Consider the following 21,527-nt stretch of genomic DNA (forward strand, 5'->3'; position numbering starts at 1 on the left):
TTCTCGAAGGTTAATGAAGCACGACCTACCCTTCACAAAACCGTATTGACGATCCCTAATCAAATTATTCCTTTCCAGATGATTATAAATCCTATCTCTTATAACATTTTCCAAGAACTTACCCACAATTGAAGTAAGGCTCATTGGCCTATAATTACCAGGGTTGTCCCGACTCCCCTACTTAAACATTTCCTATCCTCCAGTCTTCCGGCACTGCACCTGTCGACAATGATGACATAAAGATCAATGCCAAATGCTCTGCAATCTCCTCCATGGTTTCCCAGATAATCCAAGGATAAATCCCATCCAGTCCAGGAGTCTTATCTATTTTCAGATCTTCCAATATGGCCAAGACCTCCTCTTTGTCAACATCAATCCCATCTAATCTTGTAGCCTGTATCTCCATATTCTCAGTAACATTGTCCTTTTCCATGTGAATACTGACAAAAAGTTTTCATTAAGCACTTCCCCAATGTCATGAGATTCCACACACAACTTTCCACTACTATCTTTGATTGGCCTTAATCTTACTCTAATCATTCTTTTATTCCTGATATACCTATAGATATATTTAACTATACACTATTCTGATTCCTTCTGATTATTTGAAAGAGGAAAGGATAGTTGACAGCCTTCCTGCCCTGAAGCCAATTGAAATCCTTAATTGGTCACTAAAAACCTTACCACTGGTATGATTTGGTGAGTAGACATACAGCATGGTTGAAGGGGATTCCTTCTATTTGGGTAGTCCATGCTATTGACAGGAACTGGCGCAAAGGGAGGTCCTGACTGTCTTTAAAGTAAATGTGAATCATGTTTTCCCCTCCAGAGGGGTCCCAACTGACACCAGCGAAGCCACTTTCATTCAGCGATGGCCCTACAGCATGGGCCTCCTGTAGAATGGCAGTAGCAGGTGGCACTCCCTGTACTAGAAATCTACCGGCATCTGGCTGGCCAGCAGCTCGTGCCCTTGAGAAATTCTCCGTGACCATGGTGAAGACCCCAGCATAAACCAAGTGCATGAGTGTGTCAGATTGTTGTTAAACCAGATCAGGAAGGGGAGCTGGAGATGTCCCTGCAGGGATGCTCTTGGCTTTCCAGCCAGTGGATGGGTTCACCAAGGTAGGCAGTAGATTCTATTCTTTCTGGGTGCTATTGTTTAGCTACTATTTTATATCAAAAAATAAAATTAACTATTTTCAAATGTCCAACTCTTCTTTCATTTTTATAATAGTTTCTCTACTTTTCTTTTAGAAGTTAAGGGGAATAAAGTAACCTAATTTTAACCTTGAAGGAAATAATTCAAATACATTCACAATCCAAATCTGAATTCTGATTCAAAAGCTGTCAGGTTGTGTAATGTGATGTCTGTTGATCACTTGTCATTTGTTGGTGCCTAAGGTGATAGATATTTTCTATCTATGCATTATTAAATCATCATAACAAGATAAAACTTAAAAAATGAACTTGGATACTGCTTTATTTTTTGTGCTACATAATAAAAAGAACTATTTTGTTCACCAATCTCCAATTACCTCACATCCAAGATGAAGGAAGAAACTCATTGAAGATATTAGATATGTTGGAATATCGGTTCCAGAGCTGTCAATGTTTGGCAATTCATTTTATGAGACTTTTCGGAAGCAGTCAGTAATTTATCTTTATACCAGATTGATGACCTTTCTTTATGTCTGGACATAATCCTTGGGCTGAGTTTTAACTGAATAAAATGAGTAAGTTTGGTTGGAGAGAGTGGAAGAGAGTGACAGTGAGTGCAAAGTGTCAGGAATCTGTTTTCTGACTCAACCATGCCCATTTTTAGATTGAACTGAAGACAGATGTTGAGTGGATGACCTACCTGATTAAAAAAAAAAGATTTGGAGCTTTTAGTATTGAGGCTGTGAACTTCCTCAATGAAACTTGATGGATTCAGATATTAAGTCCTTGTATACCTAACTCCTTGATCTAAGTACCTGCCAAAGGAGCCTTCATGATCAGAAATGTCTCACCACCACTAATGGCTTTTACCCAAGACCATCATGACTAGAGCTACTCTCGACACTCTACCAGCCTCTCATGACTAACCTAGGCATCTGACATTTCCCTACTCACTCCACCTCCCAAGAACCTGATATCCCGCCAGAATTGATTGCCTTCTTTGGTTGACAGGAACCTCAGGCACCAGAAGAATTCATCTACTGAAAGGTACTTTATTTCTTCAACATTCAGTTCATTCTATCTATCAGAAAAGGTGCTTGCAGACCCCTGACATTATCCCAGGAACTACCATAATGTTTTTACATGCAGACAGGCCAAAATATCCAACATGTTCATATCTGCAACCAACATTAAAGGTGAGCTGCTGGACAACAAAGAATATCAACTTCAAACCTTGCTCATAGAGAATCTGAAAAATGCATTTCACAACTATTACAGTCTCAGCTACATGGTAAACAGGTGTGCCTCAGCATGCTGAAGGAACTCTTCTACTATCTGAAAAGACAGTTGCCCTTAAGCACTTGCCAGCAGGCCGTCTAGACTAATTGTTATGTGTTACATTCTGAAGGTCATTGCATATGAACTAGAGATTGAGGTGAGTCAACTGCTCAGAATGCATCATCAGATAAGATTTCACTAGTAGAAAAAAAGAAACAAGGAGGAGGAAGACGAAGATGAAGATCTTCTTGCATTGCTTCTTGGAATGTCAGGCACATCCTAATAGTTAACAATTTAGTTCCTCTAGATGATCTTATATTGGACCAAAATAATTCATAGATCCCTTGTCCCTCTACAAAATTTCTTGACAAAATTAAGCAACCATCCACTTATTGCATGTACACCAAATGATTTCAAAATAATCATGTCCTCACGTTCGCCATCAAACAACTGCAAAGCTGAGTTAGTGCTTACCAGACAAGCATGATGCACAAGGCAAAGTAAAGAACATTAATGCATTTTGTACAAATGAATAGTAAGTAAAAGTTATTCAAACAATATTTTCAAAAACAGCTATGTCGAGACAGTCAGATTCTTTCCCAACTATTCCTAGATTCAGGAATGCTTTCTGCAAAAGTCAATGCAGACTTCTCCAGACCTCACTCTGACTTCTGAGACATTCGCTGACAATAGTATTTAAGTTTGTCAAGGTCCTGTAAATATTGATCCACTTCCAAACAAAGATCATAGCCATTGAGAGAAGAGGCAGCATGTTGGGTATTGTTCAGGATAATGCAGTGAGTGAGATCGAGAAAGTTGTGAGTGGAGTTCCAACTTGCTCGTTCTTTTTTTTACGGTCTTCCCTTTGCTTAAGCCAATGGATCAATACTCCTACATCTTCCTGGATGAGTATCCTAGAGTAAATTAGGAACAACTTGTAATGTTTGTCACCCTATTTAAGGCAGCGGGACATGAATGGTAAATGTAGGGGAATGGGTGGGTTTCGCTTCGGCGGGTCGGTGTGGACTTGTTGGGCCGAAGGGCCTGTTTCCACACTGTAAGTAATCTAATCTAATCTAAATGAACAACATTCACAGTTTGCACCATCATGGTCAGGAACTAAAGGGATAGATTGCAATGTGATCTTCGCAGGAGGCTCCAGAGCACTGATGATGTCTCCTAGCCAGGGGACGAAACGTTTGCAACAAAAACTTCCAGCTCAGCGAACAGAACCACAACAACGAGCACCCGAGCTACAAATCTTCGCACAAACCTTGAATGTGATAATTCAACCTTCACAGTGCAGGGTGCCCTTTCCATGGAAGGCCTGCAAAATCAATCCACAATTGTTTGAGCTGAGCTTCTCTTTATAATATCGTGAAAAGTTCTATCGGAACCTTGTAGATTTGCTGCTGATCCTGTATCCATTTCTCTTTCATCAATGGACCTCTTCTCCACAAGCATCAACAATGACAAGTGCCATCCACTTTCATCTCACTAAATCCCTTCTTTACTCTCATTTCAGGAGACAACAGCCAACAATTGAGCAGAAAGAGCCAAGACAGACCATAGTCCATCAATGTCCAGCTCCTCACCACCCGTGAGGAGAAGATCTGACCCTAACTATCTCAAGTCATTGACTGACTATCTGTAAGCTTCTGGATTGATATTGGAGGCTGCCCTTGACTGACTGTGCCAGAACCCTGTGACTGAATGTTGTCTCTGTTAACATGACTGAGGACTGCTGCAACCATGATAAGCATCCTGCCTTTGTGTCTGCACTAAATGCAAGGCAAGACAAAAGTAATTTGACCTTGGAAGCTATGTCTGGAGTGGAGTGCAAGGCACAAAAAAGGAAAAGAAAGTGAAGCAAGGCAAGGATACTGTATGCATCCATTACAAAATTCCCTGAGAGACCAAAAATCAGTCACTTTCAGCCATAAGTAGTCAAAATTAGAGCGTCAGCTATCATCTGGGGTAGAGAATTCCAATATTCACAATCTCCTAATGCAGATATTGTTCCCCATCTCAGTCTTGAATACTCAACCAATTTCCTAATAATTCACACTCCTGAGTTCTAATTTCTACAGCCAGACAAAAAAGTATCAGCAACTCACTTGTTTCAATGACACTGCCCTGCAGAAAAAGTGAACTGATTTTACTCATCATTTGATAACTCTGTCATCTCAAGAATCAATCTCGTGAACCTTTGCAATGAAATCTCTCCATATCTGATAGTCAGGAATGTCTCATGTTTGTCACTAAGAGCTTGGTAATTGTCGATGTCTTTCCCTGCATCTGCTCTCTTTGTCCTTATATTTCATATTCTCCTGTTGATGCAGACCTATGAGTTGCTATAAAGCATCAGGCTGTCTATGAGATAGGTATATCATGAGTAACACAGGTATCCAATTGAGAACCTGCTGAGAATGAGGGAAATTTATTGAGTTGATATCATTACACAAAGATTAGCATGAGCTAGATTGATATTTGGAGGATGAGGGAAATGAGGAAGTGCTTCAAAAGATAAAATTTGATTCTGCTCAAACTTAACTGTGTGTGAAGAGTGATGTGAATGAAGTATATTTGGCAGAGCAGAGTGCTGGCGCTGAAGGTGGTGATGATTGTTCTTACACTGCACAATATAGGTGAATATGTAATATCGGTCACCATTGCTGGACGGATTAGGTCATTAATACACTTCCAGCATCACAATAATACCTGATCACACACTTCTACTGCAAACCACTTGGACTACTTAAAGATTTGGTATCTTTGTTGTAGCAATAGGTTTTTTTTCTGCTTGAAAACCATGCAGCCTTCTGGACATAATATTGAGTTCAACAATTTTAGAACTTGAGCACCTTCTCCCATGTCTTTACCCCACACACCAGGCTTTGTCATCACTTGGGCTGCGACCACAAACAATCCATTGCCAGCCAATAATGGTCCACAGTAGTAGCTATTCATTCTCCCAGACTGACCTTTACCCAGTCACTTTTCTGCCCAACTGTTTCTCTTTTTCTCTCTCTCTCTCTCGGCTCCATCTCCATCAATCATTTAATCCTCCCTCCCATCCCATCTTTAGTATATATACCAACCTTTCCTCACTCCAATCAGTTCTGAAGAAGGGTCACTGAACCTGTAACTTTAGCACTATTTTCTCTCCATGGATGCTGTCAGACCCGATGAGTTTTTCAATTAATTTCTGTCTTGATTCTGATATCCAGCATCTGCAATTTTCTTGTTGTTTTCTGCATTGTTAGGGAAAAATGCCATGTTCATTGCTCTGACAACATTCAGTAATGTGTCTAGAGAATGACGTTGAATCTGGGAACAGCATTATCTTCTTTTATTTCAGCTCTTAACTTGAACATTGCACAAAGCAGTCCACAGATCTCCAGCATCCTCCACCATTAAGTAGTGTTAAATTACATCCTGTGAATCCATATCACACCTACTTATGCACAGTAAACTGTGTAAAATAGTGACGAGGCACTCAAGTTAAAATCAAACACCCCTACAGATTCCACAGTAAAATGTATTTGACACCTGCTATTTCCTTATCAGTGCTCACCACTGTGTGCCACCCTATCACTTTTACATGGATGTTGCAGTCTAGAACTATGAATAGTGATGAAATTTTCTTTCTAACAAATAGCTGGCCAGGAATCTCTTTTGCTATCACACCCTATTTTAGAAGAATTTGTTGCTCAAATGCACACTTATGGTCATCTAAGTCTAGAGTATGTATGAATCTGGTGGTTCAGAGAAAAGGACAATTGCTACTGTGCTATAAACCTGTCAAATAATTTTATACATCTCCCCTCTGCCTCCTCTCTTCAAAGGTGAAAAAAACCTTCAGTCTGTACCAAAATTTGACTACTTTTCACCTTTGATAAAGGCCACCTTGTTCCTTGTGTGCTTCCTGACCCAATATGCATTATCTTACATCTCATTTTAAAATCCATCTGCCGCACAATTGTAGTTCAGTGCATTGTTTAGTCTTGCTTTCAAACTCACTCCTTTCCTCATAGAAGCAATTTCATGAATTACATATTGAGTGTAATCTTGAATTTTTGCATTAATAAAATATAAATTGTGAGAGAAATAAAATCTGCTGCCAATTTGCGATCTTTTGTATCCCCTTTGTGTTTCAAGATAGGTGGCCTGGTATTTCCTGGATAAATGGCAAAATACAGACACTAGCATGAATTCCAACAAAGCCTGACATATTGCTGCACCTCAATAATTTAATATATACAAACTGATCAAAATTGTGTCTGGCGAAGAATAGTGCTGAACCTACAGCTCATGGTGTTAAATGCTAAAACTAAGCTTGGACAGTAGCTGAATGTGGCTGTTTTGGTGCTGAACCGATTGCTTTAATGGCTCTCCAGGTAAACTCTACAGCTCTCTAGGCACAACTGTGTATTACTTTTTACAGCAGTGACACCAACAGTCAAACTAAATACTTGTAATTATTTCAATTTCTCCAACTGTAAGAATTGGCTGAGAAGAATAACAATGTGCATTACTTTGTACCCACAACAATCAGTGTTAAAGCATAGTATGGATAAATATTTCAATGTGTCAGACTGCAAGACACACAGGTGATACAACTGCCCAGAATAACAACACCTTTTCCATTTCACATTTGGAGAGTCATCTGATGTATACCATAGAAGAAAAAAAAGGAAAAGGTTTTAAATGTCATTAGGTAATCAAGTTCATACGTTGATGTTGAAAATGTCAGACACTTAACAGACTTTTTTGTTGCCATACCCTTTTGAGGTGCTATGCCCCTTCTACAATGGTATCATTGACAGATACACATACTTCTGGCGCTGTTGCAATAGATGTCCTTTTGTGAGAACATTAGTATGAGCACAGAGAGCACCCATCAGAAGTTTGAAGACTAGGAAAATTGTGATATTAACCAGCATGTAATGATGTCAGTGTTGCTATTTTGGAGCTCACCACTCCAGCTAATGGCCTCTATTCTCCTTACAACACTGAATATGATTTCAGCAGCAGGACGAACTCCTCATGAGGGTGATTGAATGAGATTACCAACTACTTTAAGAAAATTTCTCATCCATTCCAATTTGCTCTTGCTGAGTTTGTAAAAGTAATTTGTGGCTTGTCCTCTTATTTAAAGCTGCTGAAGTGTACAGTGAATGGAGAGAAAGACATTGAAGCCCTTGTGCCTGACTCCAAGGTACTAGACAAGACCATAGATCACAGCCGTAACTGCAGTCATTTTTATACCCCAGCCTGCAGCATGACAGGGAAAACTGGAGACAGGTGACATAGGTGAAGAACAAACTGCTCAAATGAGAGCAAGCTTAGGGGGACAAATACTCTCAGCAGGATGCCTCATATTCCTAGCACTTTCAGGGAGCATAACCTCTACCTTACACTCAGATGTCTCTGCTTTATCAAGGACGTGCTTACCTGAAATTTGCCATGTCACAATTCAGACTCCGGATCGCTTTGGGAGCGATTATGAAGATCTTGGAGGCCATGAGTTGGGCTCTTATTAAGCTAGAACAAGTATTATTTACAACATCTTAAGGTTCATAGTTCTGCATTCACTGAGGTTCTGTATGCAGAGAGATGAATACCTTTTGTAAGGCATGACCTTAGCATATGGAAAATTCAAACATTTCAGCACAGTGATCTTCTCTTCATCCAGCATTAAATTGATAAATACATTTGTGGAAAAGCTTATCTTAAAGAGACAAAATCTTTTTAGTCGTCAAGCATTATTTGACATAAAAGCAAACAGAGAAAAAATAAGAGCTGAATTCCTTGACTCAAATTAGTGATGTTGTAGACTTGTTTGTTGAACAATGGGAATGAGTGTACCTCATATTCAGAAGGAGTGCCATGTCATGAACCTAAACCTTTCTCTGTTTGAGCTAAGTTACTTCATCTAGCCCACAAGCTGCTTGAGGCTTTGATTGGGGTGGCGGGGGGGGCGTGCAGCAGGGGTGGGATTGTGGCTGGTGGGATTCTGAGCTGGCATACCACCCTCATGGCTCAATGCCTGCTACAGTTTACCTCACCTTGTCTCCGGATTATTAGGGAGCTTCAAAGGTTAGATATGAAAAGGTTGTTTCTCTTTGTGAGGGAGTCCAGGACAAGAGGGCATAATTTCAGAATAAGGAATTGTCCATCTAAAACTGAGATAAGCAATTTCATCTGTCAGATGGCAATGAATCTGTGGAATTATTTACTGATGAGGGCTGTAGAGAGTGGGCTAATCAGTATATTCATGGCTGATATGTAATCAGTAAAGGAACCAAGGGTTTTGGTATAAAGGTAGGAAAGTAGAGTTGAGGATTATCAGTTCAATTATGATCTCATTGAAGTAGACTCAGTGGGCTGAATGGCTTATTTATGCTACATCTTGTAAGATCTATGTCTGTGGTGGAGATGAAGTTCCAAAAATATGTTTGATACAGTGTCATACAACAAATCTGTGAAGTGCCATGAAATGAAAATGACTGCAACAAAGTGAATACAAAATTGGCTCAGGGATAGGAAACAGAGTAATGGCTAATGGATATTATTTGGGCTGGAAGAATATTTCTAGTGGAGTTCCCCAGTGGTTGCTATTGGGACCCTGATGTGAGGCCCCTTTCGGTCATGGCTGACCATGGGTTGCATCCTCATTGTTCTGGCTTTCTGCTTCCCTGAAGCAACGCCGCTTGTGACTGTAGCGACCAATGCTGAAGTGATAGTCCCAGTCGCAGAGCTCACATATGTATGTGGTCATGATCTACTAAGACTGCTGCACTCCTTCTTTTGTGCCCACTTGTTTACTGCAGCACTCATAACTTCTTTTCCCCTGTTTTGAGGTGTTGGTTCAGGGTGCTTCTCCATCGCGTGCAGTCAGTTGCAAGCCTTTCCTAGGACTGTGTAATGATATCAAGCGCCTTCATGTCCCTCATGCAGATGTCCTTGTAGCGCAGCTGGAGATGCCCACTGGGTCTCTTCCCGGATGTAAGCTTTCCTTAGAGGATATCCTTTGGGATGCAGCCGTCCACCACGCAGTCTCCGCTGCCTTAGCAGAGTGTACATGCTGGGAAGACCAGCGCAAGATAGGACCGTTGTGTTGGACGCTTTGTCTTGCCAGGATGTGTCCAGGATACGCCGGATCCTGTAGAGGGTGTTCAGTCTTCCATCTTGTCCAGCATATGTTGTCCACCTTTCACCACCGTACAGCAGTGTTCTTAGGACGCAGATCTTGTACACTGACATTTTTGTCTTCGTTGTCAGCTTGGAATTTGTCCATACTTGAATTGTGAGGGGAGCAAGAGTTGAGGCTGCTTTCCCGATTCTTGTCGACAGAGATCAACAAGATTAGGACCCTATACTGCTGTATATAAAGGATTTAGATTTTGGTGTACCGGGAAGAGGTTCAATGTTTGCAAGTAACATAAATTTTGGGAGAATTGTAAATTGTGAGAAAGACTGTAGAACTGGAAAAGGACATTGACATGTTGGTAAAGTGAGCAGATAGGTGGCACATCATATTCAATGCATTGAAGTGTGTGGTTATACACTTTAGTATGAAGTACATAGATTTACAGTATAAAATAAAGGGTACTGTTCTGAAGGGTATGCAGAAGCAGAAACCTAGGTGTATATGTACACAAGTCTCTAAATTAGGAAGGACAGATAGACAGAGATTTTAGTAAAGCATGTAATATTCTCGGCTTTGTTAATAAGAGCATGGAATACAAATGTTGTGAAGTTATGATGAACTTGTGTAGGACATTAGTTAGACCTCAGCTGGAGTATCGTTGGCTCACACAGCAGGAAGGTTGCGAATGTACTGGAGAGAGTATCAAAAAGGTCTACAGGAATGGTTGCAGGAATGAGAAATCTTAGTAATGAGGCAAAAATGGAGAATTTGGAACAACTTACATTGGAGAAAACAGGCTAACAGGAGATTTGATGGAAAACTTCAAATATGTGGAGTCTGGAAAGAGAAGATTAGGAGAAATTATTCATATTCATAAATGGATTGAGAATCAGATAGCATAATTTAAATCATTTTGTAAAAGAAGTGAACATGAGCTGAGAAAAAAAAAACACTTAGTGTGTAGTCAGGATCTGGATTGCACAGCTTGGTAGTGTGGCTGGTGCAGGTTCAGTTGAGCCATTCAGACGGCATTGTATGATTGAAAGAAATGAGCAAGATGACAGGGAAAAGACATGAGATTGGCACTGATTTAAATTGCTCAGAGCACTCATGGAGATATAATAGACAGAATGGCTTCTCTCTGCACCATAATTAATCGGTGGTTCTGTGAGCATGACAAAACAAAACGTTGGCCAATGTTGATGAGGATTATCTGCTAAGTCTTGTGTGTAACTCATGTACATGTAGGCATCATATCCATGATGGAAACCCTTATCACCCATAGCCACGCAGGTGGTCTTACTCTGACTTTTATACAGCAAATGCAGAGACCCTGGTCCCCCATGTAACATTCAGCCCAATGTTTCTTGGGTTCCTGAACAACAAAAAGTAAAATAGATATGTCAAATAAAAACAGAAAGTAGTGGAGAAACACAACAGGTTTGGCAACATCTGTGGAGAGAGGAAGATGTGAGCACACTGAGTATTGGTATCATTATACAGCAACTCTGCTGCTTGGTCTGTCTGGAGGATCCCTGCAATACTTGTCAAAATACATATCAACATTCAAATTGGTCCATTTTGTGCGACACTTCCTCACTATCATGAAGTCACAGCCTTTGCTACCAAGTTTGAGATGAGCAGCTGAGGAGGAGATGACAGGACTGGTGGAGAATGAGAGAATGAGGAGGAAGAACTTTTGAAGTTGTGGTTGACTCCAGTGCAAGTGAAGCAATGCCAGTTACCCTTTCACCAATACTCATATGCCTTGCTTCCTCTCTCTCATTAACCACTGCTGTATTCTCTTGATGATAATGCTAAAATGACGGTCAACACAAAATAAGCATAAATCAGGTTATTCGTCAAATCAGCCATTATTCCACATAAAAGTCAACCTGTTGCATGTTTTCATTCCCTTAGAACTTATTTCCCATATGGCTTTGACTATCCTATGTCTCCAGGTGGCTAAAATATAGTATATGGAATCCTTCTGCCCTTAATTGGCCTAGATTGCAGATGGCTTCACAGGCTGGCTTTAATCAGCTCTGTCCTTAGAAATCCCAACTTCTCAGTATAGGTAGCAGCAATCTAAGCAAGCAGGCTAACATGCATCAACAAGGGCACTGATGGAGTCATATTATTGGGAGCTAGAGTGCTGTCTTGCTAAGGGAGAGAAACAGAGCTGGTAGATATGTGTGAAGGGAAGTAATAGTATTTCTTTACATTTTCTCTCCTCCCGACTTCCATCTATTTCTTTTTCCACAGAAAGGTCAGTAGAAGCGCAAGTGGCAGAGCCTATTACCTGTGGGTTGCCTCCAGAGGTTATATGGCTATTTTGTTCCACAGGAGAGTGGAAAGTGTGTCAATGGGTGTTGTGCTGTACGGATAATTCTGTTTTCATCTTTGAATATGACAGTAAATACAGACTGTGAGGTATGGGTGAGTCTTACAGCTGGGCTAAGTATGTGAGGGTAAGGTGAAGCTTTGAATATGAGATGCAAGTCATGATTGATAGAGATCATTGATAGATGAGTGAAGGAGATGTATAGCGAATTGAGGCTAAAAAGAGGAAATACTCTTCAGCTACAAGCTAGAAATGCTCATCAAGTCTGGCAGTATCTGTCGAGAGAAACAGACTTAACATTTCAGGTCTGTGATCTTCCATTAGAACCAGGAAAATTTGTAATTGGTTTAGAGCAAATGAAAGGTGGGATGTCAATAAGAAGAACTGAAAGCCAATTTCCTGACAGGTTAGAGGAAAAAAGATATTAAATATAAAATTCAAGGTGCAAAGTCAGAAAGAGTGGAAATTAGGCGAACAAAGAAAGAAAAGCTATGTTGTGAAGAGATGCGAGTGGTAACATGAATGGTTGCCAGCCAAAGGCAAAGAAAGTGAAATAAAGAAAAAAATAATAAAAAAGGAAGTAAAATAGAGCAGAAATTATGATTGAAAATTGATAAACTCAATGTTCAGTCCAGAAGCTTTGAGTTTGCAAAAGTCACTGATAATTCAGTTACAAAACCTATGGCATTTGAAGGTACATTTACTGACCCTGATCAATATGTGAGGCCATTTAAACTGCAGTGGCATTGTATCTGGCACCACAGGCCTACAATGCTTACGTTATTTGTGATTTGGAGATGCTGGTGTTGGACTGGGGTGTACAAAGTTAAAAATCACACAACACCAGTTTATAGTCCAACAGGTTTAATTGGAAGCACTAGTTTCCACAACCACCTGATGAAGGAGCGTCACTCTGAAAGCTAGTGCTTCCAATTAAACCAGTTGGACTATAATCTGGTGTTGTGTGATTTTTAACTTTGTACATTATTTGTGAGGGCTTGATGCTCCCATTGTCTTCTCAATACTTTTCTGGATGGCATCCTGGTTGCTACGGTTTGAAGATAATGCTGGTCCTGGCTACTTCCTGCACCAACACTTCCAGTGCGACATTAGTGCACAGTATCTGGTCTGTTGTGTCAACATTCTGACAGGTCAGACTGTCTTCTATATCCATTTCCATCACCTAATTCAAATAGCAATGACCTTACCATTTAGAGATACCATCTCAATCTAAGTAATGCAGGTTAGGTTTAAGTGACTGATGCTCATCATGCATGAACCTGGGATTCATTTAGCATTGAACTGCATCATTTAGCTTTGCAGGCAGCATGGGGAGGCAATGGCCAAATGCTTTAATTGCTGGACTGTTAATCCAGAGATCCAGGTAATGTTCTGGAGACCAGGGTTTGAAATACGCCATGGCAGATGGTGGAATTTGAAATCAATACAAAAAAAAATGGAGTTAACAGTCTAACGATGACAATGAATCTATTGACGATTGTCAGGAAAAACCCATCCACTTCATCAATGCCCTTCAGGGAAGGAAACTGCCATCCTGACCTGGTCTGGCCTACAAGTGACTCGAAACCCATTGGAATGTAGTTGACTCTTAATTGCCCTCTAGGCAATATGTGCTAGCTGAGCCAGAGATGCCTTCATCCTGTGAATGAATAAAAGTTAGTTGTTATGCTGCCTAAATTGGAAGGATTGGTTTGGGTTAATCATGTCACAATTTTTCTGCCCATTTTCAGATCCATGAAATATTTTCCCTTTTCATTCTGCATTATAGAATGCAGCCACTCAATAATTTGAACTATACAAGTTGAAAATTATGGGGAAAGCAATTTCTTACATGGCATGCGTGGGTGTGTATTTGCTGAATATTTTTAGATATTACATCATCCTGAAATTGTGAACTTTCAAGGATAAGTTCTGATTCTCTGAAATATCATGGTGTACTACTACCTGTAATCATGATAATCTGATTATTTTGTTTCAATACACAATATTTGAAAATATGTTCTATAAATCAAAAGTGGACCATTTATTCAGGTGCTGTTGTGTAGCTCCAATAATAAAGATTCTAGGTTGGTAAATCATACTGCTATTAAACTGGTGGAAGTGAGACTACAGCCTGTTGTCTGATTGCCATTTGGGGTTTCTCTCAATCCCTCACCATTTCCTATATTATTTTACATTCTCTTTTACTCGACATGTTTGTTAAATGATTTATTCACTGAGCAGATAGATCTTTAAAATGATAGTAGATCGCTATCATAATGTGATATTGTGAATGTCAGGAACGACTATCTGAAAGAGGAACCCCATTTTCAGTTTCGTTCTTAGCTGTCATTGCTTAGATTTGGACGAATGACCTTTTCTATTCTAGGTGATCGGCTTTCTAATGTAACAGTACCCCCTACTGCATCAGTGTGGCATTTCAGTGAATTTACTGCTTCAGTGCATACAATGGCCATGTCAGGAGCTATCAAAGGAGTTGATAGCTCCTGATATCAGGAATTTCTCTCCAAAGGTGGTGGCAGTCTTGCCTCAATGTCACTTAGCAACAACTGTATCATACCAGCAGGCTAAACTGGCCACATGAGTGGTCTCATTCCAGACTTTGTACAGCAAATGCAGAGACCTTGGCCCCAGTTTAAAATTCAGCCCAATGTTTCTTAGAATCATTAACAGCAAAAAATAAGTACATATATTAAATAAAAACAAGAAGTACTGGAGAAGCTCAGCAGTTTTGGCAGCATCTATGAAGAGAGAAAAATACAGTTAATGTTTGAGTTAGACATGACACATCTTCAGAATGTAAAGCATTTTTGATTCTTAACTGTTGTTTGAAAAATTTATTGCTATATTAGTTCACTGTAACCTCTGCTTAAATTTGATTCAATCCAACTTCTAAAATCACTATCCTTAAAGCAAGGGATTTTAATCTACCACGAGATAAATACTCTCCCACAGTTGCCACCAAACACCCAACACCAACTTCTTCCCCTGGACCTGACTCCTCTTCCACCCTAAGACTTGGCACAATTCTCTTCTCAACACTAAGTACCCATAACATGCTCATCATACAAAATCCTGGAATTTCTGCACATGGATTGCAGTCATTTCAGAAGGCAGGTCACCTCTGTCTTCTCAAGGACAATTAGGGATAGGCAAAAAATGCTGGCCAGCCAGAAACATCCATATCCCATGAGTGAATGATAAAAAACCAAAGCAGCCCACTTGAGCAGTACCCTATCTACCAACTTAGCGCTCGCTCCCTACCGACAATGCACAGTGTAGCATTGTATGCCATCTAAACGATGCACTGCAGCAACTCGCCAAGGCTTATTTGACAGTGTCTCCCAAATATACAACTTCTATGACCCAGAAGGAAAACGTAAGCAGACACATGGAAAAAATGTCATGTGACTTGGAACAACATCATCTTTCCTTCACTATCACTGTGTCAAAATACCAGAACTCCCTTCCTAACAACATTCTGAATGTATGCACACTACATAGTCTACAATAATTCAAAAAGGCAGCTTACTACTATCTTCTCAAGGATAATTCGGAACAGTTAGTAATGCTGGACTACCTAGCGATGCACACATTGCATTAAAAAAATTAACTAGCCTATTTTAAATCCTTTGCTGTCATTATATTTCTGAATCTCTCAGTATTTAAAAAAAATTTGATTTTCTTTCTATCTGTTATTGTGTGTAAGTCTATAGAATCCTCCGAGCAGTGTGATTACTACTTTTTTTTTACATTTCAAACTATCTAGCCACAATAAATGCTCTTCCATGCATGTTCTGCCTGCAGTACAATCTTATTTAACAGTGGTTAGCTGGAGGCTGATCATTTCTTCCAGGGATGAGAGCAGTATGCACCTTCCTACTCATAACATTCAGCCCGTGGCCTTACTTTCCACAGCATTCTACAATTATTCTCCAATTTTTATTCCAGCTTTGATATTATTTCAGATTCCAAAATTCCCATCAACAGCACTCCCTGCCAAAATAATCAAAACCCTTTTATGATGCATCTGTCCAGCTCAATCCCATCTGTCTCAATAAAGAGTCCAAATGCCCATGAACCAAACACCCTTTCCTGCATCATCTCTGAAGCTACACATACAGATGTACTATGGTGTTTTCTATACTCAATATCATGTAGCACCAAGAATAATTGAGAGATTATAAGCTTTGAGATCCTTGCTGGATGAATTGGCTGTACAGAAACTTTTAGCATTGCGATTGCAAAGAGAAATAAATAGATCTGATAACTAAAAATGGAATTCATATGTAATCGTGCACATCTCTGATTCACTTTGTAAAATAGTGTATTATTGTTGCCTTACCTTAGATCATTAAGATTCTTTTTGACTTTCATTTTCAGCTCAAATGGAAAATCTGTAACCTGGGCTCAAAATGAACGTATTTCACGAGGTCATCACCTGTGGAAGAGGCTTTCTGTTCACATAAAGAAGAAAGATAATACATCGAAACAATCTGCTCTCATTAAACCTTTCTCCAAAAGCTCTGAGAGTCGGCATAGCACACACAGCTATCCAGAAGCAAATATTAAAGGACTGTATGATGTCTCTGAGGCCGAGGAGCATTATCCAGTCCAGTATGTACCACAAACACCTTCACCTATAAGTATCGTGAGCCACAGAGCTGGATCTGTCAGCCGAGCAGAGAAGGAAATACCCACATTCCAGTCTGAGCACATGCAGAGAAGCAGTTCTTCCCAAGGCTCTCTAATGGAGCAGATCAGCAGTGTGGTAAATCGCTTTACAGCCAACATCAGTGAATTGAATTCTATGATGCTCTCATCAGCTCCTTCAGGGGTTATTGGTGCATCTCCCATCTGTTCATCATACCTGCTCCCTAAGGAGATACAGCTGCCCACTCCGATCACAACATTTGCAGATATCCAGCCTCTCCCAGCTATAGAGGTGAATGGACGATCACAGCCTGCAAGTGGTGTTTCAAATGCAAGCGTCAAAGATGGTACTTCGGAGACTTCAGTGGTCAAAACAGATTTTGAGGAGCTTGTAGCTCTTACTCCTCCCTCACCTTTCAGAGACTCCGTTGATTCAGGGAGTGGTTCACCCAATTCTCCTGTATCAGAATCAGCACTTTGCATCCCATCATCTCCTAGATATGACACTCTGGTTCTGCGTGACTATACTCAAAGTTCTTCATCTCTGTGAATGTATAATGTATATTGATCTAAAAGTGAGCTGAAGCTAATAAGAAATCTGCAAACTTTAGTCAATTTTATCCCAAACATAATTTGTTTTATTCATGTCAATGAATATTGGCATTGATTCTGCATGGTTGAAGATGGGATTACTCTCAATGTTGGAATCAAAATGAATTTCACAAGCAGTTTGAGAATGACTTGTTGGTAGAAAACTGACTGCTAGTGGCCTTAAACCTTGTGGGTTCTTTGCACATGGAATTTTATTTGTACTTAGATTGAGAGCTGGGAAGAGAATGACATGACTAGATAGTACGAATTGCCAACTGTATTGCTGACAATGACAACTGTTTAAAGAAAAGACATGATTGCAGGTAAAGTTGACTGCAAGACTTCAGCAATCTGTTGCAAAGATTGTTATTTCCTATCTCCATGGTGTGGAACTGCAAAACTTCTCAAAAGGTTGAGACCAAAAATGAATGTAAGTTTGTGGATGAGGATCATAGGATTCAGGACCAAAAGGACTTACAATTTTGTATGAAAGAGTTGAGGTGATCTTTGTGAACGGAAAATATCTATTACCAACACATAAACAACTGTAAAAGATATATGTAAGATATATTATATGAAACATATCATCTTGCATTAGGAGCAGAATGATTAAGTTGCAGTATCCCTTACACTTGGCTCTTAGACTGCTTTCACCAGTCAAAATAACATATATATAAGTTAAGACTTACAGTAGAAATTAAAAGTCTTTTCCATTGTTCAGTGATATATGTTTTACTCCTTTTCTTGTGACTGGAATATTTCACCAAATTTATGTTATTTATTATTTTAGGAATAATTTAATAATTCTTCATAATGTTATGGGTTCTTGTAGCTAGTGTCAAATCGTGTGGATGAGTTCATTGCATAATATCATTTTCTTTAGTAAATTTAATTGAACTTGACATCAACAATCTATCTTTTACTTAAAACCCTAAGAAAATAATATCACATGGGTACTCTGAGCATATGGGCTCTTCGGTATGAGGCAATGCATGACAGAATTTGTCATTACTGCAGTTAGAATGACATATTCGTTTTTGGACTCCATTTTAAAAATGACTATTTTTACCATAATTTTAATTTATCTGCTTATATTGAAGATTAAAGTTAATGAAGTGGGGTTAGTACTTGTATGAGAAAATATCTACATAACTCAATCCCATTGTCAATAATGTAAATAGCATTATTCAGGTAAAGGCATCATTTAAACTTTGAGTAGTTCATTTACATTTTAATACTAGTACATGGTCATATTGGAGTAAGATCTCTAGTGTTCATGTAACTGTGATTGCATTAGTAACTAATATTTTGTTCACTTTATATGGTAATTTTAATTTTAACTTTACTCTTATTATGGTCATGAATCAGAAGAAAAAAATACTCAAGCCAGGGCAAATCATTTGGAATGTAGGCTTCAAGTATTTAGTGCTATATGAAGAATATCTGAGTAAACTTATCAATCAATTATTTTTAGATATATATTCTTCATGGATATGATTGATTGATTGCTAGCCTAACACTATTGTTCTCAATTTTTAGCACTAGGGTGAAAAGTTATCAAACACTACATCTTGCCAACTTTTACTTAGGTTTTTGACAAAAACTGCAATTAGTTATTCTCTAGTGAAAAGGAAAGTACTACAGATAATTTTTAAGATATTTCAGCAATCACTTAATTGACAGTGCCAACAAAAGGGATACTGCAGCTTTAAATAACTCCCATGTCACATGTAAATGTTTTAAATAATGCAAAAAAGCCTTGAGATTCATGATAAACATGAATATTCATATTAATTGAAAAATTGTATATATTGAGGTATACAATCAAAGGTTTCTATGAATGTGCATGAAATATGCACACGTGTTGGTACATAGTGAAATGAACATGGTTTATGGATATATCATAATTATCAGCAAATTCCAAACAATGCAAAAAAAAACCTTTGGCAGTTTGCTCAGTGTTTAATTTTATTGGGGACAGTAACTTGGTTGAAACAAGAGATATTACAAAGATAGGTATGATTATAATTTTGTTGCAGATTTGCAGTTAAAGTTTACTGTAATTTGCCCAGATCCAGGATGATGACATCTTGACTATCACCATTTTAAAGAACTTGAGTAACTTTCTTCAAACATCTTAAACCCTTTGCCTTCATAAGTTTATGCTCAGTCTATTTTCTTTTAATGAAGGGTTAGCCCAGTGAAGACAAATCATATTCTTATAGACATTGAAGTGATCTGTTACTTTAATTGTTGACTCAGCAAAGAAAGTATCATCGTTTTTACCAGTTACATGCATTCATTCAAATAGACAATAAACAATGGTGTCTCGGGGTTTTATGAGCATCCTGGGAAACCCTTAACAAATAAGAATCATAAACAGAAATTATTGATATCAGCAGGGCAGGGAACAGCAGAGAGAGAGCACATTTATGCTTTGGATTTCAGCCCTTCTTCAAACACCAACAAGTTTTGAAGCAATGTCTAAACCCAAAGTAAGAACTCATCTGTGCTCTCCATGGATTCTGTTGACTTGCTGAGCATTGCCAATGTCCTCTATTTTTGTGCCAGATTTCCAGCATTTGCAATCTTTGGTCTTTGTTTACTTAGGTAAATGCTTATTTTCTATATAAACATATTCATACAATCTGTTGACATTATCTTTATTTTAAAATATCTCTGACAAGGTCATACACTTTCTATTTAGGACATGATGTTTAATATCAAGCAATAGTTTTATATCTCTCCCATTTTAATAACTTGATTGGTTTCTGTTACAATAATGCATGCAATTACTATTATTTCATATTTCATCTATCATAAGTTTACACTTTCTTGAACCTAATTTTGGACACTCATCTTTTATCCAGTTCTCAAATCCCCTTTCAGATGCCTCTCTTTATTTTGAGTTCAATGCATTAGTTTGATGCTCAATGTATACATTATTGTATTTCCAAGCAAGTCATCTTGCTGGGGGGTGGAACAAACACAGCAACCTTTTCCACTCTTTTTTCTCTTCTTTTGTTTCTGTGCTTCTCACATAATGATGTTTCTTGCCAGTTGCTTGGTCTGTTGCTGGACAAGATGATATCATAATGATGGCCCTTCTCACACACATCTACAGAAATAACCCAATTATATCTGTAGACTCTATGTGATGTAGGAGTTCTTATATTATAGTAAGTGAAATGCAATAATGAATTTTGAAGGTGTGCATTCCTAAATGAGGCCAGTACAGCAGCATATACCATGTAATATTCTGAAATTCTTCATTATAAGTTATTGAACACAATAAACTTGTGAAAAACAACTCAGATATTGGCTGAAGAATTAGGATTCATTGTATCTTTAAATGTACTAAGATGGTTCTTCACCATAAATCAAAAATAGTGCCGTATTCTCTCCATATTTGAGTAAAATAAATGGTTCATACTAATGAAAAAATGTTTTCCCTTACATAGTTAATTTATATTTAGTAGTTGCAAATAATTATCCTACATACAAACATAGGAATGCATTATTCATCCCCAAATTTAACAAAGACTGAATTCTTAAACAATAGTTGACACAAACTGCACTATTGCACACCTCCCGATTCATTTCTGTGTAAAGTTTGACTATACGGTAGAACAGAAAGTTTACGTATCCAGAAGTTCAAAGGTGAAGAAATTATCTTGTATAACTGAAAACATATACTGTTGATGACAAACTGGGGGGCATATCTACAAAGAATGCAGCCCCATTTAATTTGTGTTTAAATTGACTATTGATGTTTTAAAAGTGCAAAACTGTGACAAGGTGTATTAGATTAAAGCAATAATGAACGCAAAACTAGTATCAGTACAGGTTCTTACACAATAAAATCCTGTATGTTTTGTGATAACTTTGAAACTAAAAATCTAAAATCCAAACATCTTTGAGTTCATTATTGTGAAATACATCTATATTAATATGTTGTCTAGTTTACATACTATAATGTATAAAATGCAAGGATTAACATTTATTCTTGTATTGTTAACAGTGAATAGAGATCATGGACACATGTAGTTCCTAAGGTGAATTCCAGAGATGGTTCAATAATTAAAGACATCGCAGGCAAAGTTAACTTTGCTTCTTCCTTTAATGAACATTGTCACTGTGTATTTTACCTTAGCAACAGCCTCAGTAATGTTGTGCAGGCATTATTTTCATGGGCACATGTAATCTTTTGCTGCTATTCATCAACTAGATGTGGAATGTGTTATGTAACCACTTTAACTGAAAGCAGCAATTGGTATTTGCAAATGGCAATCGCCATGTCTCTAACGCTGGTAATTTTTTTGATTG

The 21,527-nt window shown here is 38.4% G+C and overlaps 1 protein-coding gene across 2 annotated transcripts in view; it reads left to right on the top strand.

The window, feature by feature from the left end:
- grm5b (glutamate receptor, metabotropic 5b) overlaps positions 1-17,160 on the top strand; it is a 551,580-nt gene extending 534,420 nt beyond the window's left edge. The window contains exons 8-10 of one of the 2 annotated variants that reach the window (XM_060826597.1): positions 9,465-9,497; positions 13,514-13,534; positions 16,341-17,160. In XM_060826597.1, the coding sequence (XP_060682580.1) occupies positions 9,465-9,497; positions 13,514-13,534; positions 16,341-17,160 (874 nt within the window). The remainder of the gene's footprint in view (positions 1-9,464; positions 9,498-13,513; positions 13,535-16,340) is intronic. The other variant, XM_060826598.1, reaches the window with a different exon arrangement.
- Positions 17,161-21,527: the final 4,367 nt, after the last annotated feature.

This window comes from Hemiscyllium ocellatum, chromosome 6 (assembly GCF_020745735.1).
Source record: "Hemiscyllium ocellatum isolate sHemOce1 chromosome 6, sHemOce1.pat.X.cur, whole genome shotgun sequence".
Classification (NCBI taxonomy): domain Eukaryota; kingdom Metazoa; phylum Chordata; class Chondrichthyes; order Orectolobiformes; family Hemiscylliidae; genus Hemiscyllium; species Hemiscyllium ocellatum.